The sequence below is a fragment of the Panthera leo genome, chromosome A2 (assembly GCF_018350215.1).
Source record: "Panthera leo isolate Ple1 chromosome A2, P.leo_Ple1_pat1.1, whole genome shotgun sequence".
In the NCBI taxonomy this organism is placed as follows: Eukaryota; Metazoa; Chordata; class Mammalia; order Carnivora; family Felidae; genus Panthera; species Panthera leo.
The window spans coordinates 137161032-137180372 of record NC_056680.1 but is presented as its reverse complement, the minus strand read 5'-3'; the positions used below and the strand labels follow the sequence as shown (position 1 = coordinate 137180372).

The 19341-nt window shown below is 40.3% G+C and overlaps 1 protein-coding gene across 2 annotated transcripts in view; it reads left to right on the top strand.

Moving 5' to 3' along the window:
* Positions 1–18882, top strand: part of TSPAN12 (tetraspanin 12) — a 63689-nt gene extending 44807 nt beyond the window's left edge. For both annotated transcript variants that reach the window (XM_042923080.1, XM_042923089.1), the window contains one exon: positions 18353–18882. In XM_042923080.1, the coding sequence (XP_042779014.1) occupies positions 18353–18658 (306 nt within the window). In that variant the 3' untranslated portion in view covers positions 18659–18882. The remainder of the gene's footprint in view (positions 1–18352) is intronic.
* Positions 18883–19341: the final 459 nt, after the last annotated feature.

Genomic DNA, 19341 nt, shown 5'->3' with positions numbered 1-19341 from the left:
AGATTTATATATATATTTATGTATTTCAAAACAGTAATCTTAAGAGGCTATATGTCTTTCCCTAAAAATCCTATTGTTCAAAACATCTTTTAGGCTGCTAAAGTCAATTGTAGAGATGCACAAAAATCAGTTTCATTAGTTTATGGTGTAAATTAACTTATTTGAGAAAAATGGCGGATTACCTCCACAAATGATCCATTGTATTTATAGCTTACGTATAAGTAGCTTTTGGCTGTTAAAGAATTCATCTCAGAGGACAAGACTATGCCACATTAAGCATATCCAAAATAAAGTGCTTTGGGCCCTAAAGTGCCACAAAGAAGTGTGCCAAGGATTTTTTAAGGGATTTAGAATTGTATTTGTTTCCTAGGGCTGCTGTAATAAAGTACCTCAAAGTGAGTGGCTTAAACAGGAGATACTTATTGTTTCATGGTTCTGAAAGCTAGAAAGCTTGAGATCAAGGTGTCAGGAAGGTTGGTTCCTTCTGAGGGGTGTGAGGAAGAATCTGTTCTATGTCCTTCCCTCAGCTTCTGGCAGTTAGATGACAATCTTTCGTGTTCCTTGGTTGTAGAAGCATCACCCCAATCCCTGCCTTCATATTCACATGGAACTTTCCCTGTTTGTGTAGGTCTCCAGATTTCACCTTGTTCATAAAGACACAAGTCATGTTGGAGTAGGGGCCCATCCTCTTTCAGTATGACTTCATCTTAACTAATTACATCGGCAATGACTCTATTTCAAAATAAGACCACATTTGAGGTTCTGGGGATTAGGACCTCAACATATGCTTTTGTGGGGAACACAACTCAACTCATAACAAGAATTGTTGAAACCACTGAATTACCTAGGTTGCCTGTTTTAAAAGATAATCAAAGAATCATTTGCTCAGTGTCTCTGAGTTCTTTAGTGATTATGCTACATCTTTTTTTTCCAGGTGAAAGTCTGAAATAAGGATGGCCAGCTAACAAGTTCAATAGTTAAGGTCCTGTTCGTGCCATAGAACAAAAACAATGCTTAATATTTCTAAGATATTATTAAATGCAAACATAACTGTGGATATTCAGATACATTATAACTTACCACTAGGTTTTAAAAACACAGATGATTACAGTATAGGTATTAAGTGTATATGTGAGTTGAAACCTATCAACTTTCCTAGTGTGAACTTAATCCATTTGTTAGCTTTTAGGAGTGGCAAGTCAGTATGGGAAAATATTGGGCTACAACACTATATATAATCTCTACCCTTTTTAGTGATTAATACTGATAATATGATTATAACCAATGTTGATCATAAGAATGACAAAACACAAATCAATTTGCCAGATCTTCCCATAAAGTCTGAATATGGACAGATTCACTTCACTTGTGCTTTGTTTAGTTGAAAAGCTTTCAATTAAACATTTGATAAGTTTTGTTGGGTTTTTTCTTCTGCTGTAAGAATGCCATTCATTTTTACTAGTTTATCTTAGATTATTTCCGCTGATAGTATTTATAATGGAATACCTTACATTCAGGCTGTCTATAATTACTTATTCTATGGATTTTGAGATTGATAGAAGACATATTATTGTGCATGTGCAAGTTGAGAAGCCGGATTATTTTAAAAGCTTTTTCATATTTTCATCAAAAGATTTTCAGTAGCAAGCCGACATTGCCAGTGACAAGATATTCTTTAGATAGACTTCCAGCAGAGATGGAGGTTCATTATATCAGAGTAGCTCTGCTTTTCCACTTTATAATTAATAACAGATGCTGGTATTGGTAATGATACAGTGCATAATTATATGCATAGTTGACTTACAAAAGTGGATCACTTAGTAGCTTTATGGTACAAGTACAATTAAACCCATCATTAGAAATAAGACTCAATTCCACTTTGCCCTGGAGAACATGTTTCCTAATTGAAGAGTGCCCAGAGACCATCCACCTGGAAGACGGAGGGGTCTAACAGGGAGGAACAAGTGAGGGACAGCTGGAGGTATTTATGTTACTTATTCTGAAGTAGCAGATACTAAGGGGGAGATATTTTAGATGTCTTCAAATATTTCAAAGTTCATCATTCAGAACAGGAACTAGACTTGCTCATTGTTGCTCCAAGGGCCAGACATTACAGGAAGGAAATTTTGAATCAATAGAAGGAAGACCTTGCTCATCAAAATCCGTCCAGTTGTGACACAGGTTCTCTTATAAAATAATGAGTGGCTCATCACTAAAAATATTAAAGTCAAGGTCAGATAACCATGTCATTGGCAGATAGAATGGGTTTTTAAATTAAGAGTGGATCTGGACTAGATGAACTTCAAGGTCCCTTTTATCTTTCATATTCTGTAAGCTCAGAGATAAGAACTGGCTTTCTTCCTGCAATCTTTCTTCAGGAGTCTGAAATCAAGGAAATAAATCATTCTCAACCATCTGGTGGCCTGCATGGTCCCTGACCCAATAATGTTTTATGACACGTTTGAAACCTGTGAAAAATGACAGAGCAGAAATAAAGCAACAATTGCACATTTTAGAAACATTCCCATCGGAAGTATTGTTGGATTTGGCACACAGCTCCTCCAATACCTGTAATGAGCTACGCACTTGTATACAAGTACAGATGCAAAAATCACAGATGAAAATGTTTCTGACCACCAACCTGGTTCCATCACATTCATCAACTCACAATGTTTCGTGAGTGCCAGGCGCTATTGGAAATGCTGAGGATATAACAGAGAAAGTTGCAGACAAAATCTCTCCTCCTGTGTAACTTACATTCTAGTTAGGTGTATAGACATTTAGCAAGAAAAAAGCAACAATAAAAATCATCTCAGGTAACGGTAAGCATTTTGAAGACTCTTAAGTAGGGTTGTGTGCTGGAGAATGGCTTTATTGGTGAGGGAGCTACTTAGGATGGTTAGGAACCCACTCTTTTAGGAAGTGACATTTGAATGATGAGCAGTCGGTGAGAAGGCTGCAGCCATGCAAAGATCCACCGAAGGGGCACCTGGGTGGCTCAGTCACTTAAGCATCCGACTCCTGATTTAGGCTCAAGTCATGATCTCGCAATTCATGAGTTCGAGCCCCACATCAGGCTCCATGCTGACAGTGTGCACCTCGGGCTCTGTGTTGACAGTGCAGTGCCTGCTTGGGATTCTCTCTCTCTCCCCCTACCCCATGCATGGAACACCCGTTCCCCGCCCCAAATAAATAAATAAACTTAGAAAAAACAAAAAGATCCACTGGGACACCTGGATGGCTCAGTCGGTTGAGTGTCTGACTTCAGCTCCGGTCATTATCTCATGGTTCGTGGGTTCAAGCCCCGCGTCGGGCTCTGTGCTGACAGCTCAGAACCTGGAGCCTGTTGCAGATTCCATCTCCCTCTCTCTCTGCCCCGACCCCACTTGTGCTCTGTATCTCTGTCTCTAAAATAAATAAACATTTAAAAAAAAAAAAAAAGATCCACTGAAGAATTTTTTTTAGCTGTGAAACTGTGAGTGCAAAAACTCACCCAGAGGTAGACTAGTCAGTGATTACTGACTGCTTACTACCCTGTTCTTTGGGATTATTTGTGTAACCACACTCTCTAAATACCAGGTGTTAGACTTGGCCTCAGCAGAACATCAGACTCAGGGTGTATGTCGGTAGAATACGGGACTGAAATGTCTCTTCCTTCTCTCATCTGCTGAGTTTTCCACCATGTCATTACTAAAGTTCTCTGTCTAGACTTGATCTGGAGAAGAAAAACAGAAAGACTGAGAAAGAAAGCTAGCAGAGAAAAGTGGGGACTGTCAACCTCTTGCCCATGGACCTGTGCTCTTCTTGGATGGGCTTCAAGGGAAAGGTGATAGTGCTGAAATTTTTTTCAATATTTTATATGCATTTTTTTCAATGACTAGTATCCTTAGCTTTCATCAGCTTTTCTTGGGGTTTCATACCAAAAAGTGTGAAGAACCACAGTTGTAGAGATAGTTGCAGTGTTTGCTACCCCTGTTAGGAAATGAAGAATAAACATCTTTTCAGAGGGATTGGAATGCAATTTTCTTCCTCCGTACGCCGCCTCAAGAAAAATGAATGCAAGTAAACAAGTTCACAACAGGCCCTCCTTCAAATGGACCAACTCAAAATGTAAAACAAAGAGGAACAGAGAGTAAAGTAAAATGTACCTCCAAAGATACATGCCTTCGTTTTGTAGTTGGGAGAAAGACCACTGTTAAAAGATATTGTTGGCTTCTTCGGAAAAGTAGTATTCACAGCAGTTTATGTGAGGGCTGGATAGAGAGATGGTTTCCGCACAGCTGGGTGCCTTTGAAACACTTTCCCTCTATTTTACTTATCTTATTTATTTTTAATTTTTTTATGTTTATTTTTGAGAGAGAGAGACAGAGTGAGAGCAGGTGAAGGGCAGAGAGAGAGAGGGAGACACAGAATCCTAAGCAAGCTCCAGGCTCTGAGCTGACAGTACAGAGCCTGATGCGAGCCTGACCCACAAGCCATGAGATCATGACCTGAGCTGAATTCAGATGCTTAACCAACTGAGCTACTCAGGCACACTTATTTTATTTTTTTTTAAGTTTATTTATTTATTTTGAAAGAGAGAGAGCAAGTAGGGGAGGGGCAGAGAGAGAGAGAGAGAGAGAGAGAGAATCCCAGGTAGGCCCCACACTGTTGGTGTAGAATCTGATGTGGGGCTCGAACTCACAAACCATGAGATCATGAGCTGAGCCAAAGTCAGATGCTTAACTGACTGAGCCACCCAGGTGGCCCTGGAATACTTTCCCTTTAGACCCTTAGTCTTTATATGTTCCATGTGATGTTGGGTTTGAATAGCAAATATTCTTTATAATTCCCCAAGGAATTTTGCCCCAAACCACTTCTGCCTCTGAGTAACAGAAAACTTGTACAGATAGGGTGATAGGGAAGGCCAGGAAGCATGGAAGTGAAGGGATGTGATCTCTCTGAGCCTCCATTTACAGCACGAAGAACCCAGATGGTGACAAGCATCTAGAGGTCCATGGTACTCCCAGAAGGTACATGGACATATTAGGGATGCTCCCCCAGGTTAAAGGTGGGCCAGCTCATGATGAACCCATGTGGGATGGTTCGTTCTAAGTTTTTGTTCTCTCTGTTGTGTGTTCTCTTCCGTGTGAGCTGAGTCATGAACTCATGCTGTCGTCCCTCACAGATTGGAGGTCCTGTTCCTCCTTATCTCCTTTGTACCCTGTCATGGTCAGCAAATGGTATTTGCTTCATAATCTGTGCATATGTACTTTTCTGGGCGGCATCTTAGCCTTCAACACCTTTGACGAACACTCTTCTATTAACAGTTAGAAAAGTGAGTCAACTCTGTATATAGTCTGCTTTGACTAATAGAAACAACTTTGATTTTATAATTTTCAGACACAACATCCTAAACACAGAAATATTTCCTTAGCAATTCTTTGTGGTGGAGACACGACATACATTGTAGATCCAAGAGGAGATGGTAGGGAATAGGGGTATGGCTTTCTGGCAAGTTCTACATAGTTATGAGATTGATTATTTTTCTCCCAGGTAACCCTGCTCTTAAATTACTAGTAGTAGGATTCTACTTAGGACCAAGTACATCACCACACACAAAAAACAACATGAGGGGCTAATGTTGAAAGATAAGTGTAAGACCAGAAGCCCGAGGTAACAGTTTAGACCCCTGGCTAGGGACTGGCCAGTTGCATTAACATGAAGTTAACCAAGTCTGCATAGTAATGATCCTCATACCAGTGGTTATAATAAGAGATAGGAATTAGTGACTTTAAACTGGAGCATAAGAAGGATCCAGACATGGGTAGGTAATCTTTAATTACCATTTTGTTTATATTTGTGAGATATGCATCGGGAACACAGAGGGGCTAGTCTTTCCCTGAGATAAGCAGGTGTTAGCCACGTGGAGAAAATATTTGGGTGGCACGGCCGGAAAGGGGCAAAGAGGCAATCGTGCCAAGTTAGAGCTGGAGCCTGGGGCGAGAGGGCCTTCCTGGCTTGCTGGCCAGGGCAGGCGCTGGATTACGCTGGATTACGAAGAGCCCCATAAATCCTGCTACCGCATGAATTTTATGCTAAAGTCTGTGAGTAGTTGCCAAGCAGAAAGGCAAGCACATTCACAAATTTGAGGCATTATTATGACAGGAAAGCTTAACGCTGAGTAGTCATGGGATTCTGATTTATTAATAATGAAGCTCCATTCTCAGATAAACACACACAGAACCTCCTGCACAGATAGTAATCGGTAGGCAGCTTTCAGGCTCAGTGGTTATTTAGATGGAATATCCCCAAGAAGTTCCATTCACAGCGTTCTTTTATATGAAGTCAAAGACACTCCCTCCTGCCTCTCTGCTGACTTCATTATCTCCTCAGCAACTGCCCGCAGGGGTCAGGTTTACTCTGACTTGGGTGATACCTGTTTTATCATTCAGAGCCCTGCAGGACCAGTTTGTGCTTGGTGGGGGGAACATCCCTTTTATCTTCAGGCTTTGCTTTATCTAATGGGGCCTTGAACTGTTCTGCTGATTTTGCCTAAGGTATACAAATGCGTTCTTCTTTTCTTTCCCTCTCTTTCTGGCACAGTTCACTTGTAGGTTTCCCGTTACCTAGTCACCGTTCAAATGACTTTTCTTCTTTTGCTTTGTTAATGAAGACTTGCAAGGTTTACCTTTACAATTTACTCATAAGAAAGCCATTTTAATATTTTGACCTGAAAGAAGTACTTCACAAAGTAACAATTTTAGATTTGTGCCTTGAAATTATTGTGTCGCCCTTGTGAAGAGGAGTGGAGCTAAGGACTAGGCCTTGAGGCCTGGAAGAGAGGTAGGAAACTGTTGCAGGTGATTCATGTGAGTGATGATAAGGGCTGGGATTCGGGTTGTGCCATTGAGGACAGAGGGAAGGGATGAATGTGAGTGATTTGAGGGGGAATAAACAAAATGATGAATTGGTTGTGCAGAGCGAATGACAGGGAAGCTGTAAGGACACTAGCCTTGGACTCGGATCCTGGTTGGATAAAGAAGCCATTTACTGAGGAGATAGGTTGGATTTGATTGGGTCCTTCTTGGAAATGCTGGGTTTAAGGTTCCTGTCAGGTACTTGGTGTGCAGAAACCAGTAGAAAATATAAAGCTCAGTAGACCTAATTCAGTCAGAGATGTGGATTTTGTGCGGACCGATCAGGGAAAGAGCTAATTCCATATGCAATGAGTTGAATAAGGTGGGAGTCTATTTTTCTCCCATAAACCAGTCAGGTGGGCCAGACTGCCAGACAGCTCTGCTGCCTTCATCCAGGGACCCAGGATAGTGAGACAATTCCACCTTTTTTTAATACCTGCCTTCCAAACTTGCTCCTGTTTTTCTCCAATTCCGGTCAGAGGGAAGGAAGACATGGGAAGGAGAACATCCGGTGTGTGCAGCTCTACACTCATCACCTCTGCTCACATTCCATTGGCAAGGGCTCACTTGGCCCTGCTTAGTTGCAAGGGAGGCTGGGAAATGTGGCCTCTGGCTAGGAGACTGCATTCCCATAGACAACACTGATTACTATGAAGAAGTAGAAAACAGCCTGGAGCAGGTGGGGGGGACTAACAGTTTACAGGTGTTATCAGTGTAGATGAGGCAATGAATGCATGGGGAGGAGATCAGGTCCCACAAAGAGATGGTGTGACATATGCGACAGAGGACAAAATTTAGGGAGTGGCACCACTTGGGCAGAGGAGGAGCCCCACCTATTGTAGGCAGAGGAGAAATGGAAAGCGGTGTCCTGGAAGTCAAGGAAGGAGAGGGTTTTAGGAATGAGTTTTCTTGAGTCAGGAAGCATGGCTCAGAGGTGAAGATCAGGCTCTGAAGTCAGACTCTTGAGGTTAAGTCTTCACTCTGCGCCTTAACTAGCTGTGTGATCGCGAGCAAGGTGTTCCTGTCTCTGTGTTTCATTCTTTTCGCCTGCAAAATGAGGATAACCAAAGTACCCATCTCACGGTTGTCTGGAGAGTGAATGAACATATTAAAGCCATTAGAACAGTTCCTGTTTGTAGTAATCCTACCAGTCATAGCTGAGAGTTAAGGTAAATTAGGGATTGGAAAGTCCACCTAGGAATTTTTAAATAAGACACACATTTATATAGCTCTGTAAACATGCATTACCTCATTAAAGCCCTAAAATAGTTCCATTAAGGTGCGGTATTATTACCTCCATTTTACAGATGAGAAAAGTGAGACACAAAGAGGCTAAGTGACGTAGTCCTGTGTCATAGCTAGTCAGTGACTGAGCTTAGATCTATTTGATTCCAAAGCCCAGATTTTAGACATTAAAATTTTGAGGTATGGAATACATGGTGAGGAATAAGCTGAATGTTTGTAGATTTTTTTTCACTTGTAAACCTCAATGACTTAATTTTTATAATGAGATAATAATACTACCTACCTCACTCTTGTATTACAAAGATAAATCAAGCTTTGTAATGAGAAACCCTTAGCAAACCACTTGGCATATAATAAACACAAATCTCCAATGCATGGCGGTAGCAAATGACAGTAATGACAATAATAGCTGTTAATTATTAACATTTATTAAAGTAAATAGAATAATTAACGATCTATAATTAGATCTTTAGCTAGCCAAATTGCACCCGGTTTTGCTAGTTAAAGACAGGAAGGGTAAGCATTTTCTGGTTCTATATATCTGTGCTGGCTGAAGGTAGATTTTGAGGTCAAGATTTTGGGGCCTTCATGTGGTTTCTGACTTCACTGGTTTTAACACCTCCCCTCTTCTTATAGATGAAATTTAGGCGGCCAAAGGGCCCAATGAGAGATAACGTTTGAATGAGCAGCTCGTAAATGTGCTTCTGCTCAGTCAATCAGGGAGTGCCTGCTGCAGGAGCCGGCCTCACAAGGGAGAACAGCACTGTCTGGGTTTTCTGATTCTATCGTCTCTTTACAACCACATCTTTCTGCAAAAATTGAAAAATATTCAGTAGATGCAGTCTTTTAAATTTGGTGATTCTGTCTATCCAATGGGGATATTGTGAGAATTAATAGAGATACCAGGGACCGTCATTAAGAAATAGGAAGACTTTTTCTACTGCATTTCCGATGCACGGGTTTGGTTAGCCTTACCCTTAACGAGAACAGAAAGTCCTATGGTGAATTTTATTACTTGCTATTTAATTTTTTTAAAGGAAGGATTCATTTCCCTGCAGCACTTATGATTATCAGTGGAGAACATTTGGTCCAACCTGTGTAAAGTTCACAGACTCACGAAGCACGTTCACTTTTTTAATTTTAGAAGAAATAAGGCTGAAGATTATATATTTGTACGTGATAATTAACACAGTCATTTCAAACTTGAGAGCCACATTTATTACCAAACATCAATTAGAAAAATATCAATACTGGCATGTATTGGCACCTAGACTTAATTCATACTTTATCTTCATAAGCTGATTAGAAGTCTGCCTAATTTTTTTCTCTGTTGCTTGTGAATATTGAATAACAAAAAGCCATGGGGTGCTTCCAGTTTTAGAAAATCATTTTGGAGATAGATCAGAGCATAATTTCAAGTGTATCATTTCCTCAAGTAAAATGAGGCATCCTGACATGCCTTCCAATAGATTCTAGGAAACGTAGGGATTAGTGATTTTTTTCTCTAATAAAAAGTTAGTGTTATTATTTATAGTTAATAGTTGACCAGGATTTTAAGACTGCAGCAAGTAAAGTAGGTTAGACCACATGCGTATTCATACCTTTGAGTTTTCTGAAGTTATTAATGTAGGACTAACATAGCTTTATGTAGGAAGAAAACACATTCAAGGTGAATCAACTTAGAGTATTTTATTTTGAGAAAAGCAAATAAGTGTAATTGAGTTCTTTCCAATTCTGAATAAAACACCCTTTGTGAAATGGAATGCGGTTTTGAACTCTAACATTTCTGTTTCCTCTTTGACTCACTCAACAGAAATGTTTGTTTATGCAACTAAATCTCTGTGAATAGTACAATAGAGTGTATAGAGACACATCTGTATTTTTTTTTCTTCTCTAGACTTGGTGTCTTGGTTTTCAGCAAAAGTGTCCAAGTTTGCACTGAAAAGTGTAAACCTTATGCATGATTATCTGACTGACTGAAAATAAGCTCACAACTTGTGTTCAGACTGATTTTATTCAATGGCACGGAATGGAAGAGAGTGGCTAAGGGGACAATGCTTATATAGAAATCCAGAAAAATATTGTCCTCAAGAAGAGGACTATTCTTTTGGAAAATTAATCCTTAACTTTAAGTAATTGTGTAAATGATTCACAAATATTCAGCACGATGCCTGATATACTGCAAATTTCTACAATGCCCTCTGAATCATCAAAAAATTATCAAATTGTGTGCAGTATGGAGAGATTTGTATTTAATGAATTCTAATGACAAACTTAAGTATTAAAATTCTGTCTTGTTTGAGGGGTTATCTGCATGCCTTATAAACTAAATGAGGTAGTGATAAGGCTGACCTATTGTTACATAAATTGAGGAATCTAAGACCTTTGCCTTGAATAAACAGCCGTTGCCCACCTTGACGTGGAAATAATCTTTAGCGTCCCCAAGATCCAGAAGGAGGCCAGGTCCTTACTGTGTGTCATATGATACGATCCCATGTCCACACTTCTGGGGAACCTGACAAAGCTTTTTGCCCAGGATCCAAACTCATTCAAACAGTCTTGGTTGTCCTAATGTAGTAGTGAGTCACAGAGTCGGGACACCAAGGTTTTTCTTTCCAGGAAGCTGCTTTGTTCGTGTCAGCACGGGCTCAGAGGGCTAAGACCCAAAAGGCTGAGCCCTGGGCGCAGTAGGGGGTTGCCTCTTGTACAATTTTTGCTCCTTTGTCTCCCATATATGGTGACATACAGTCTGAATGTGCAGTCTGTGTTACAGAGCCATGAGGAATGTCATGCATGCACACATAGCCAGGTTGCCTTCCCATGTCTTGAGATGTTCACCACATTCCTTAGGGAGGTGTTCTGGCACACTAATATTTTACTGCATTTTCTAGTTTTTAAAGTTAAAAATCAGTGTTATTTTCAAAGAAACATGGACCAAATCAGCACAATCCAAAAAGAGCTCAGTAGGCTGACGACATGTATATATCTGGAAAACTTGAGGGAATTGGGAATATTTAGTTTGGAGAAGAGAATAGTTCAAGGGAAAGTGATGGCTCTTCAAATATGACTCTCTACCTTATAGAAGAGTTTGAGAGCAGACCCAGGACCAATGCATCTTATTAAGAAGATAGGTTCCAATAAGGAAAAGCTTAAGTATTAATGTTGCTCAAGCATGGACAAAACTGTCTAGTGGGGCAATGAATTCCTCTCATTCGAAGTGCATTTTCGTTGAAGACTTTTTTTTTGTTTGTATGGGAGTCATTCTTTCCTGTATCTTTGCGCACCTTGTAATTTTTGTTATTGTTGAGAACTGGACATTGTAAATAATATAATGGGCAACTCTGGAAATCAGATTCTCCTCCCTCCCCAGAGTTTGTTGTTGCTTGTTTATTCATTAGTGACCTTCCTGAATCAATTCTGTAAAATCTGTATTCTTTGTCATGTGTGGCCACTAAAGTCTGCCCTGTTAACTTAGGGACAGTTAATGAATGATCAGAGATTTCCTTAAGATGCCTGGAACCAATAAGCCTCCCGGTCTTTGTCAAGGGTGCACAGAGCCTCAAAGTTAGCCAGAGGTAAGATTGCAGGGCCTTCTTAGGTCTTCCCTTAGCATGCACATGGCCCTGAACATAAGCACTGCCCTGTTCTTGTGTGTAACTTTGGAAAGTTCCACAAGTATCCCAGAGCTTTGCCAAGGCCCCTGTGGACTTCTCATTCCCCCAGATTTTCTTTTTAAGCTTTTTGACCAGCTCATTGTGTGCAGTTATTATGCACTGCCTCAGGCAGCCTCAGTGTTCCTCTGGGTGCTTTTGACAAATACCCCCAGGGAAAAGGCTGTTGCCCGGTTGAGCTCTAACTCAGGTTCAAATAAAAACAACCTTGCAAATGAGGTCTTCCAGGGTACCGCCAGATAGGACAAATAATGACAGTTATCTGAGACTGGGGCTTTGAAGGAGCTCCAGTCATATTCTGTTGCCTCTGGCTTCCAGGCCACTGGTTTTCACCATAATTATGGGCTGTTGATTTTCAAGGCTGCTGCAGAGCTGGGGAGAGGGGATGGGAGAGGGCTAATTACAATGTGACAGAGCTTGCTGTTCTTACCGAGACTCAGGTACTTCTGAATAATGCTCCTCAGGTGGCTACAAGCTTTGGTTAATTTTCAGAGTTCTAAAAAAGTTGATTGTGACAATTTTTGCTAATGCTTTCATTACTTATGTGGAAGAGAAACTATATAGAGGTCCTTTCTCTGCCAGTTTTGTTGATGTTGTTCTGGAAGTGGTTTTTAGCCATATTTTTAAAGGTTAAAACTTGAACTTATTAACTTACAAGGTCTCCTCCCACTCTAGAACATTCAGTGTTAGCTAGTATATCACATCCCCCAAGCCATCCCAGAGGATATAGTTTACTATACCTTTTTTTTACAAATGTGGTTGTTTAAAATATAATTAGGACAGACTTTCCCCAAAGCCAAAATATGAAACACAATAGACTGTAGTTTGGTTATCAGTCTCTGCTTGATTTTACTCACTGATTTAAACAAGAAACGTTACCTTTCCTGCACAGTTTTTCAAGTTAGAATGAGTTAGTCAAAAGGGGTGGGAGATCTTATGACAATAAGAACTATATATCATGATAATGCTACCCCATTCATAACATGGTGCCACAAAAGAAGAAGAAGAAGAAGAACTACACAGGTAAAATTTAAGTACCAGTGACAACTGAAAAAGTAAAACTCAAATGATAATTGACTTATGGTATTTCACAGGATTGAATCATTAGCATATGTATTTCTTGAATGGTTTACATTTAATTCTGAAGTTTATTTTAATTATTATTACCAAATTATTGATTTATCTATTCTAACTGATCCTTTATTTACTTATTAAACATCCATTTTTATTCTAAGTACTGATGAATATAGGTAAGGAATTAACTAAACATAATCCGCTGCCATTTTATATCCATTTCCTTTTTCTAAAGATGGATGTGGTGATCTGGTACTGCCTTACTTAGCAATGATGTTAAATAATGTAGCTATATAAATTAATTTCCGGTTGTTTGAAGCTAAAGTTTTTAAATTTAACTATCTTTAATGTGACCCTTTCCAAACTATATAAAATGGCTTTTGGGGCGCCTGGGTGGCTCAGTTGGTTAAGCTTCCGACTCTCGATTTCAGCTCAGGTCATGATCTCATGGTTCGCGGTTCGTGGGTTTGCGCCCCACATCGGGCTGTGCTGATGGTGCAGATCCTGCTTGGGATTCTCTCTCTGTTCCTTCTCCACTTGTGCATGCTCTCTCTCTCTCAAAAGAAATAAATAAACCAAAAAGAAATTAATACTTCTCTGCTCCATGAGAAGGCTAGTGATCTAATGTATCAGTGGCAAATAATCATTTTAGATAGTTACTTCACTGCCCTGAAAAACAGCATCAGCCACTTTGGCTCCTGTGAGCAAGGGCTGTTGCATCAATACTCAGAGATGGCACAATGGTGTGATTTGGTATTTTCATTCTCTTTTAAAAAATGTTGTACCTTCCTTGTACCTGTTTATTCATACTTGCTTTTTATAGATTTTCTATCATTTTATTTTTTGATTTTTAATTAAATTTTAATTAAATTAAATTTATTTTTATTTTTACTTATTTATTTATTTATTTATTTATTTTTTTGAGAAAGAGAGAGTGCCATTGGGGGAGTGCACAGAGAGAGGGAGACACAGAATTCTAAGCAGGCTCCAGGATCAAAGCTGTAAGCACAGAGCCCAACATGGGACTCCAACTCCCCAAACCAAGATCACGACCTGAGAAATGCTTAACTGACTGAGCCACCCAGGCGCCCTAATTTTTTATCTATTTTAATTTGAGCTTTCTAATCCTTAGTGGGCCTGGTGTGGGAAACAAAGACAGAAGGAAATGGCAGATAGAATTTAATTTCCTTATAACCTGCAGCCCATTGACAAATACTTGAGGCTGGCAGAGTAAAGTGTTTCTCCAGGAACTCCCTGCTGTCTTAATGTTAATGCTTTGCTAGAGGGAAAAACAACCTTAGCTTGACAATAGCTAGGCCTCCAGTATCCTGGGAGTCTTCTTTAGCATAGGAAAATCTCACTGGAAACTTCCTCTGGACTTTACTTCCCCCAACCCCATAGTATAAACCAGTCTCTCCTCATGGTCCCGGGTAGCTTTTTCTGCCCACCAGTCCTGTCCCCGTGCTTTAATAAAATCACCCTTTTGCACTGAAGACATCTTCAAGAATTCTTTCTTGGCCATTGGCTCCAGACCCCCCACAATCACCCCAAAAAACCTCATCAGGTTAGATGAGAAAACTGAAGCACAGAGAGATTAAGTAACTTGTCTAAAGTCACATAGCTTGTAAGTGGAGCAGGGATATGAAACTCAGAATTCTGGCTCTGCGGTTCATGGTCTTAACTATTATTCTATACTGTGTCATGCAAGGATACTTGTTAGAATTACACATAAACATAAGGGTGAGAGGGCTCTGATGAACTAGCTCAATGAAATTCTTTGAAAAGTATTTGAACTTCGGTGAATTTTCTCTGTGACAGCTATTTTGGTTTCCCACAGACTGTGTGTGCATGTGTGTGCATACATGCATTTTGTGTGTGTATTAAAAAGGTAAGATGGCCAAAGAAGTGATTTTATTAAACCCATGTTAAGTAGTATTAAATTATAAATATTTTAAGTTCATTTTTGGTGAAATTGATGAAGTTTAGCTAATCTTTGGCTGTTAATTTGCATTACATGATTTACCAGAAAAAGTTCTTGAAGCATGTCTAGGACTCGTTTTACATGATTTTGTATTCCTTTGAACATAATGACTTATTGAAGTAAAGTTACTGATCAATGCCTTTGGAAATCTAAGAATTATGTATTGTTCATTCTTCTTCTCCAACATAATGCACAGATTCACAACTGATTCAGTAGTCTTGCTTCCCTTGATTTAGTTGAGTTCTTTGTGAAATCTAGAGAAGAAAACAAGGAGGCAATTTTTTAAAAAGTTTTTGTTTTGTTTATTTTTGAGAGAGAGAAACAACACGAGCAGGGGAGGGACAGAGAGAGAGAGAGGGAGACACAGAATCCGAAGCAGGCTCCAGGTTCTGAGCTGTCAGCACAGAGCCCGATGTGGGGCTCGAACTCATGAACCATGAGATCATGACCCGAGCCGAAGTTGGACGCTTATCCAACTTATCCCCAAGGAGGAAATTTTCAATGTAATTATCAATTTCTTTTTATTCAAGTAGCTGCCTCAATAGGGTAAGCAGAATGAATCACTGCACAAACTCAGAACAAAAGTTTTGAAAAGTCAAGTTCTTATTGTTGGGAGATAATTTCACATGGGTCTCTTGCATTTCTTCATGTCTTATATGCAGAAGCAATGGATGCCTTTGTTCTGGACTATCTTTTCAAGGGCTTTTGCACAGAAACAGCCTTGAAGATAGAGATGGTGTCTCCCTTCAAAGGAAAGGGCAGGTTTATTTACTGTCCAGTATAATAAAGATGATATCTTTCTCCGATGCAAAGGACATTTATGCTTACTGCCCATTATGAAAGATTAGGGTTCCCTAAACTTCAGGTTTCTCTTTCATAATGCAGTCCACTATGTGCAGGCATCATCTGGTTGTCTCCATGTTGCACTTGGATCTCGAGGAACTGGCACATACTCTGGCTGTTGCTATTGCTATGAGTAATAAAGTCCTTGGCCTCTGTCTTCTGCCAAAGTCCATGAAACTGTGGCAGGCAAATTTGTTCTCTTCCAAGTAGAGCAAAGACTCAGAATCTTCCAAGTCCTTGAAATTTATTATTATAAAATTCTTTCCTAGATTTTCACCTTCATTTAGAATCAGCTTCCCTTTGGAAGAGGGAATTATCATTTCTTTGTCGTGGATTCAATAGAGACTTGGCAGGTTCGCTCTGCTTTGTTCACTGGAGAAGTGACTCGGACAATTGTTAGTTGCATTCTCCCTCCTTTCCTTTGCGCCTCCTGCCCCTGCCATTATCTTTAGTCATAGTTTTTCTTTCCCTTTTTTCCCTCTTCTCTTTTTCTTTCAGAATTCTCTTCTGTCTACCACAAGCACTCCTTAGCCTTTTATACTTTAAATACAAACAGAAACTTTGCTAATCCTTTTAAGTCAGGTGTCTTTAGCGTGTAGGGAAACTAAAGATACTTTTCAAACCCTTCCTTGGCACACCTGGGTGGGTCAGTTAAGCGTCCAACTCTTGATTTTGGGTCAGATCAAGATCTCAAAATTGTGAGATTGAGGCCTGTGTCCGGCTCCATGCTGGGTGTGGAGCCTGCTTAAGATTCCTTCTCTCCCTCTCCATCTTCCCCTCCCTGGTTTGCTCACGTATGCACTCTCTCTGTCTATAAACAAATAAATAAATAAATAAATAAATCCAACTAAGACTCGATGCCATGCCAGGAACACCCCCCCCCCCTCCATTTTGTATTTCTTCTCAGTGGACAAAAGTGTGTGATGGTAGGTGAAAGGGAATAGATTAATTTCCACCCATCAGCAAGTTTCAGCAGCAGATTGGGCAAACGTTCCTGATCCTTGGGAAAAGTCTCTGACCAAATGAGCTGCCGGAGTCCAGCTCCAGCAGGTCCAGGGGTTCCCGAAGGATGAACGGCGTCGGCGAAAAAGTGAAAATAAAACAAAACAAAAATAAAAATGGACACAGACAACAGCAGTGTGCTGAACTGGCCGATTTATTGCAGTAAACGTGTCATTATATATGCTAGTGATTTCCTTGTAACATACGTCATCTATGTTTTTCTAACATTATCTAATTTTGAAAACGTTCCTTTGTATAATTACCCCATAAGGAATAACATGATTGTTTTGTCATAACGTTCCCTCCTGCCCTTTGCTTATTGATTAATTTCTTTTATTGTTTTTATTATGTATCTATGTTTATAATCTATAAAGTGCTTTGCTGTTTTCACGAAAGGTCATTTATCTCTCACCTCAAGTGGAACAGTTACAGGGACACGACCTATTAGTTGTTTCCCTGAACCATTCGTGGTTTTGAAGAACAAAAGTGTTCGCCTGTGTCCGAGGTGCCAGGAAGGGGGCCAAGAGGGCCTTAGAAACCCACACCTTATACATTCTCAGACAATGCACCTAGGAACTAATGAACCATTCTGTACTTTAACCGACTAGGTTCAATCATCATCTGGAATGCCTCCGGGGGGGCCAGGTGGGCCTAGGGGTCAGAGTGACCTGTGTCCATAGATACACTCCTTAGTTACCGGAGTGGGGCTTTCGGATCCATATGTCTCTCCTTCGTTGGCCGCCTTTGCTGGCAACTGCACGAGGCTATCCTTCCTGCAAGTAGGGGAGTCTCCATAGGGAATGGCAAGGGCTAAACGTAAGGCCGCACAATTTCTTGCGGAACCTTATCTTCTTCCCTAATGGTTCTTTTCCCAGGGGGCCTGCCGAGGGCAATTCCCCAACAGACAATACCCCAGGTACTTTCAAGGCCGAATTACCTAAAAGCGGGAGGACAAGAAGCTTCGCTGTCGGCGGGCCACCCTGCAGTCACCAGTCCGTCCACAGCCCGGGCTCTGCCACTCAGGCTGGGTAGCTGGGCTTCCAGCAATGAGTTATAATCTAACAGTGAATACCAACAATAATAAGGAAACATTTTTGCAAAATCTGGATCAGTCTATATCAGCGGTCAGCAATCTATGGCCTGTGCCCCAAATGTGGCCTACTGCTTTTTTGGTTCATGAGGTTTCACTGGAAGGCAGCCAGCCATATGCATTCATTTCCATATTGTCTATGGTGGCTTGCTTGTTACAGTGGCAGAGATGAGTGATTGCAATAGAGACCATATGGCCGGCAAAGATTTGCTTCAAGATTTACTATCTGACCCTTTACAAAGACACAAACAAAAGGTTACCAACCCTGCTCTAGTTGTGTTTTGTGCTGGTGATTCTCAATGTCAGGTGGTGAGGAAGACAGAAAAAGGAGTAAGCTCATCAGAATCACCTGGGCAGGCTTTTCAAAAAGTGCTCCTCTCCATCTCCCCTCCAGTTTCTCATAGGCGTTCCCTGCTGAGAGTCACTGTGTTAAACTGTTAAGATTCAAGTTGTTTGGTTCCATTAACTGGCACAGATTGTTTGTTTTCACTATTTGACCCTCCGTGACATACCCAAAGTAATACTGACTGTGTTATTTCTTTTACAGGGTTGTGGGAAGAAAATGTATTCCTTTTTGAGGGGAACCAAACAACTGCAGGTGCTAAGGTTTCTGGGGATCTCCATTGGAGTGACACAGATCCTGGCCATGATTCTCACCATTACTCTGCTCTGGGCTCTCTATTATGATCGAAGGGAGCCTGGGACAGACCAAATGATGTCCCTGAAGAATGACACGACTCAGCACCTGTCATGTCACTCAGTAGAACTGTTGAAACCAAGCCTGTCGAGGATCTTTGAACACACATCTATGGCAAACAGCTTTACTACACACTTCGAGATGGAGGAATTATAGAGGATGTCAAAGAAGGAAACTACAAATTTATTTTATTGGACTCGTGCATTCTTGAGCACACACTTATCTGTTTCAGAAATGTGTAGAAATAAAAATGTTGCCATAAGGAATGCCGGAGCATGTAATTTTCTACCCTTTAAAGTGAAGAGGGAAAAATTCCATTTTGTAAGTCACCACCTGGACAACGGTTGATGCCCTTTATAATGCTGAGGACAGATCCAATACCCACTTTATAGCCTGTGTAAGATTTTTACTGAACACAGTTATTCTTTGAGGCTCATGCTTTGGCCTAGTTTGACCAGCATTTCCGCATCCATGTAAACAAGCCATGCTCTGGTGGCATTGGAGCCACAGTAAAGTTTGATTTACTTTCATAAGCTTGCTCGTATATCAAGTACCAATGAACTGCTAACACAGGAAGTTAGGCAGTATTAATGAATTGTATTATTTGGTGACATAGTTTTTGGAGAGTGGGTTGATTATACATAAGAAAACTCTGAAGATTGGTGACTATCTAAATGTGATTTTTTTTCTGGTTACTAAAATATTCTTGTTACTTAACAAGAGCAAATTAACACATTGTCTTAAACTGATCAGGGATCTATGTGTATATAAGAGTCTGTGGTAAGTCTGTATAATTCAGTAGATTTCAGTTCTTACAATGTTAAGAATAACAATTGTGA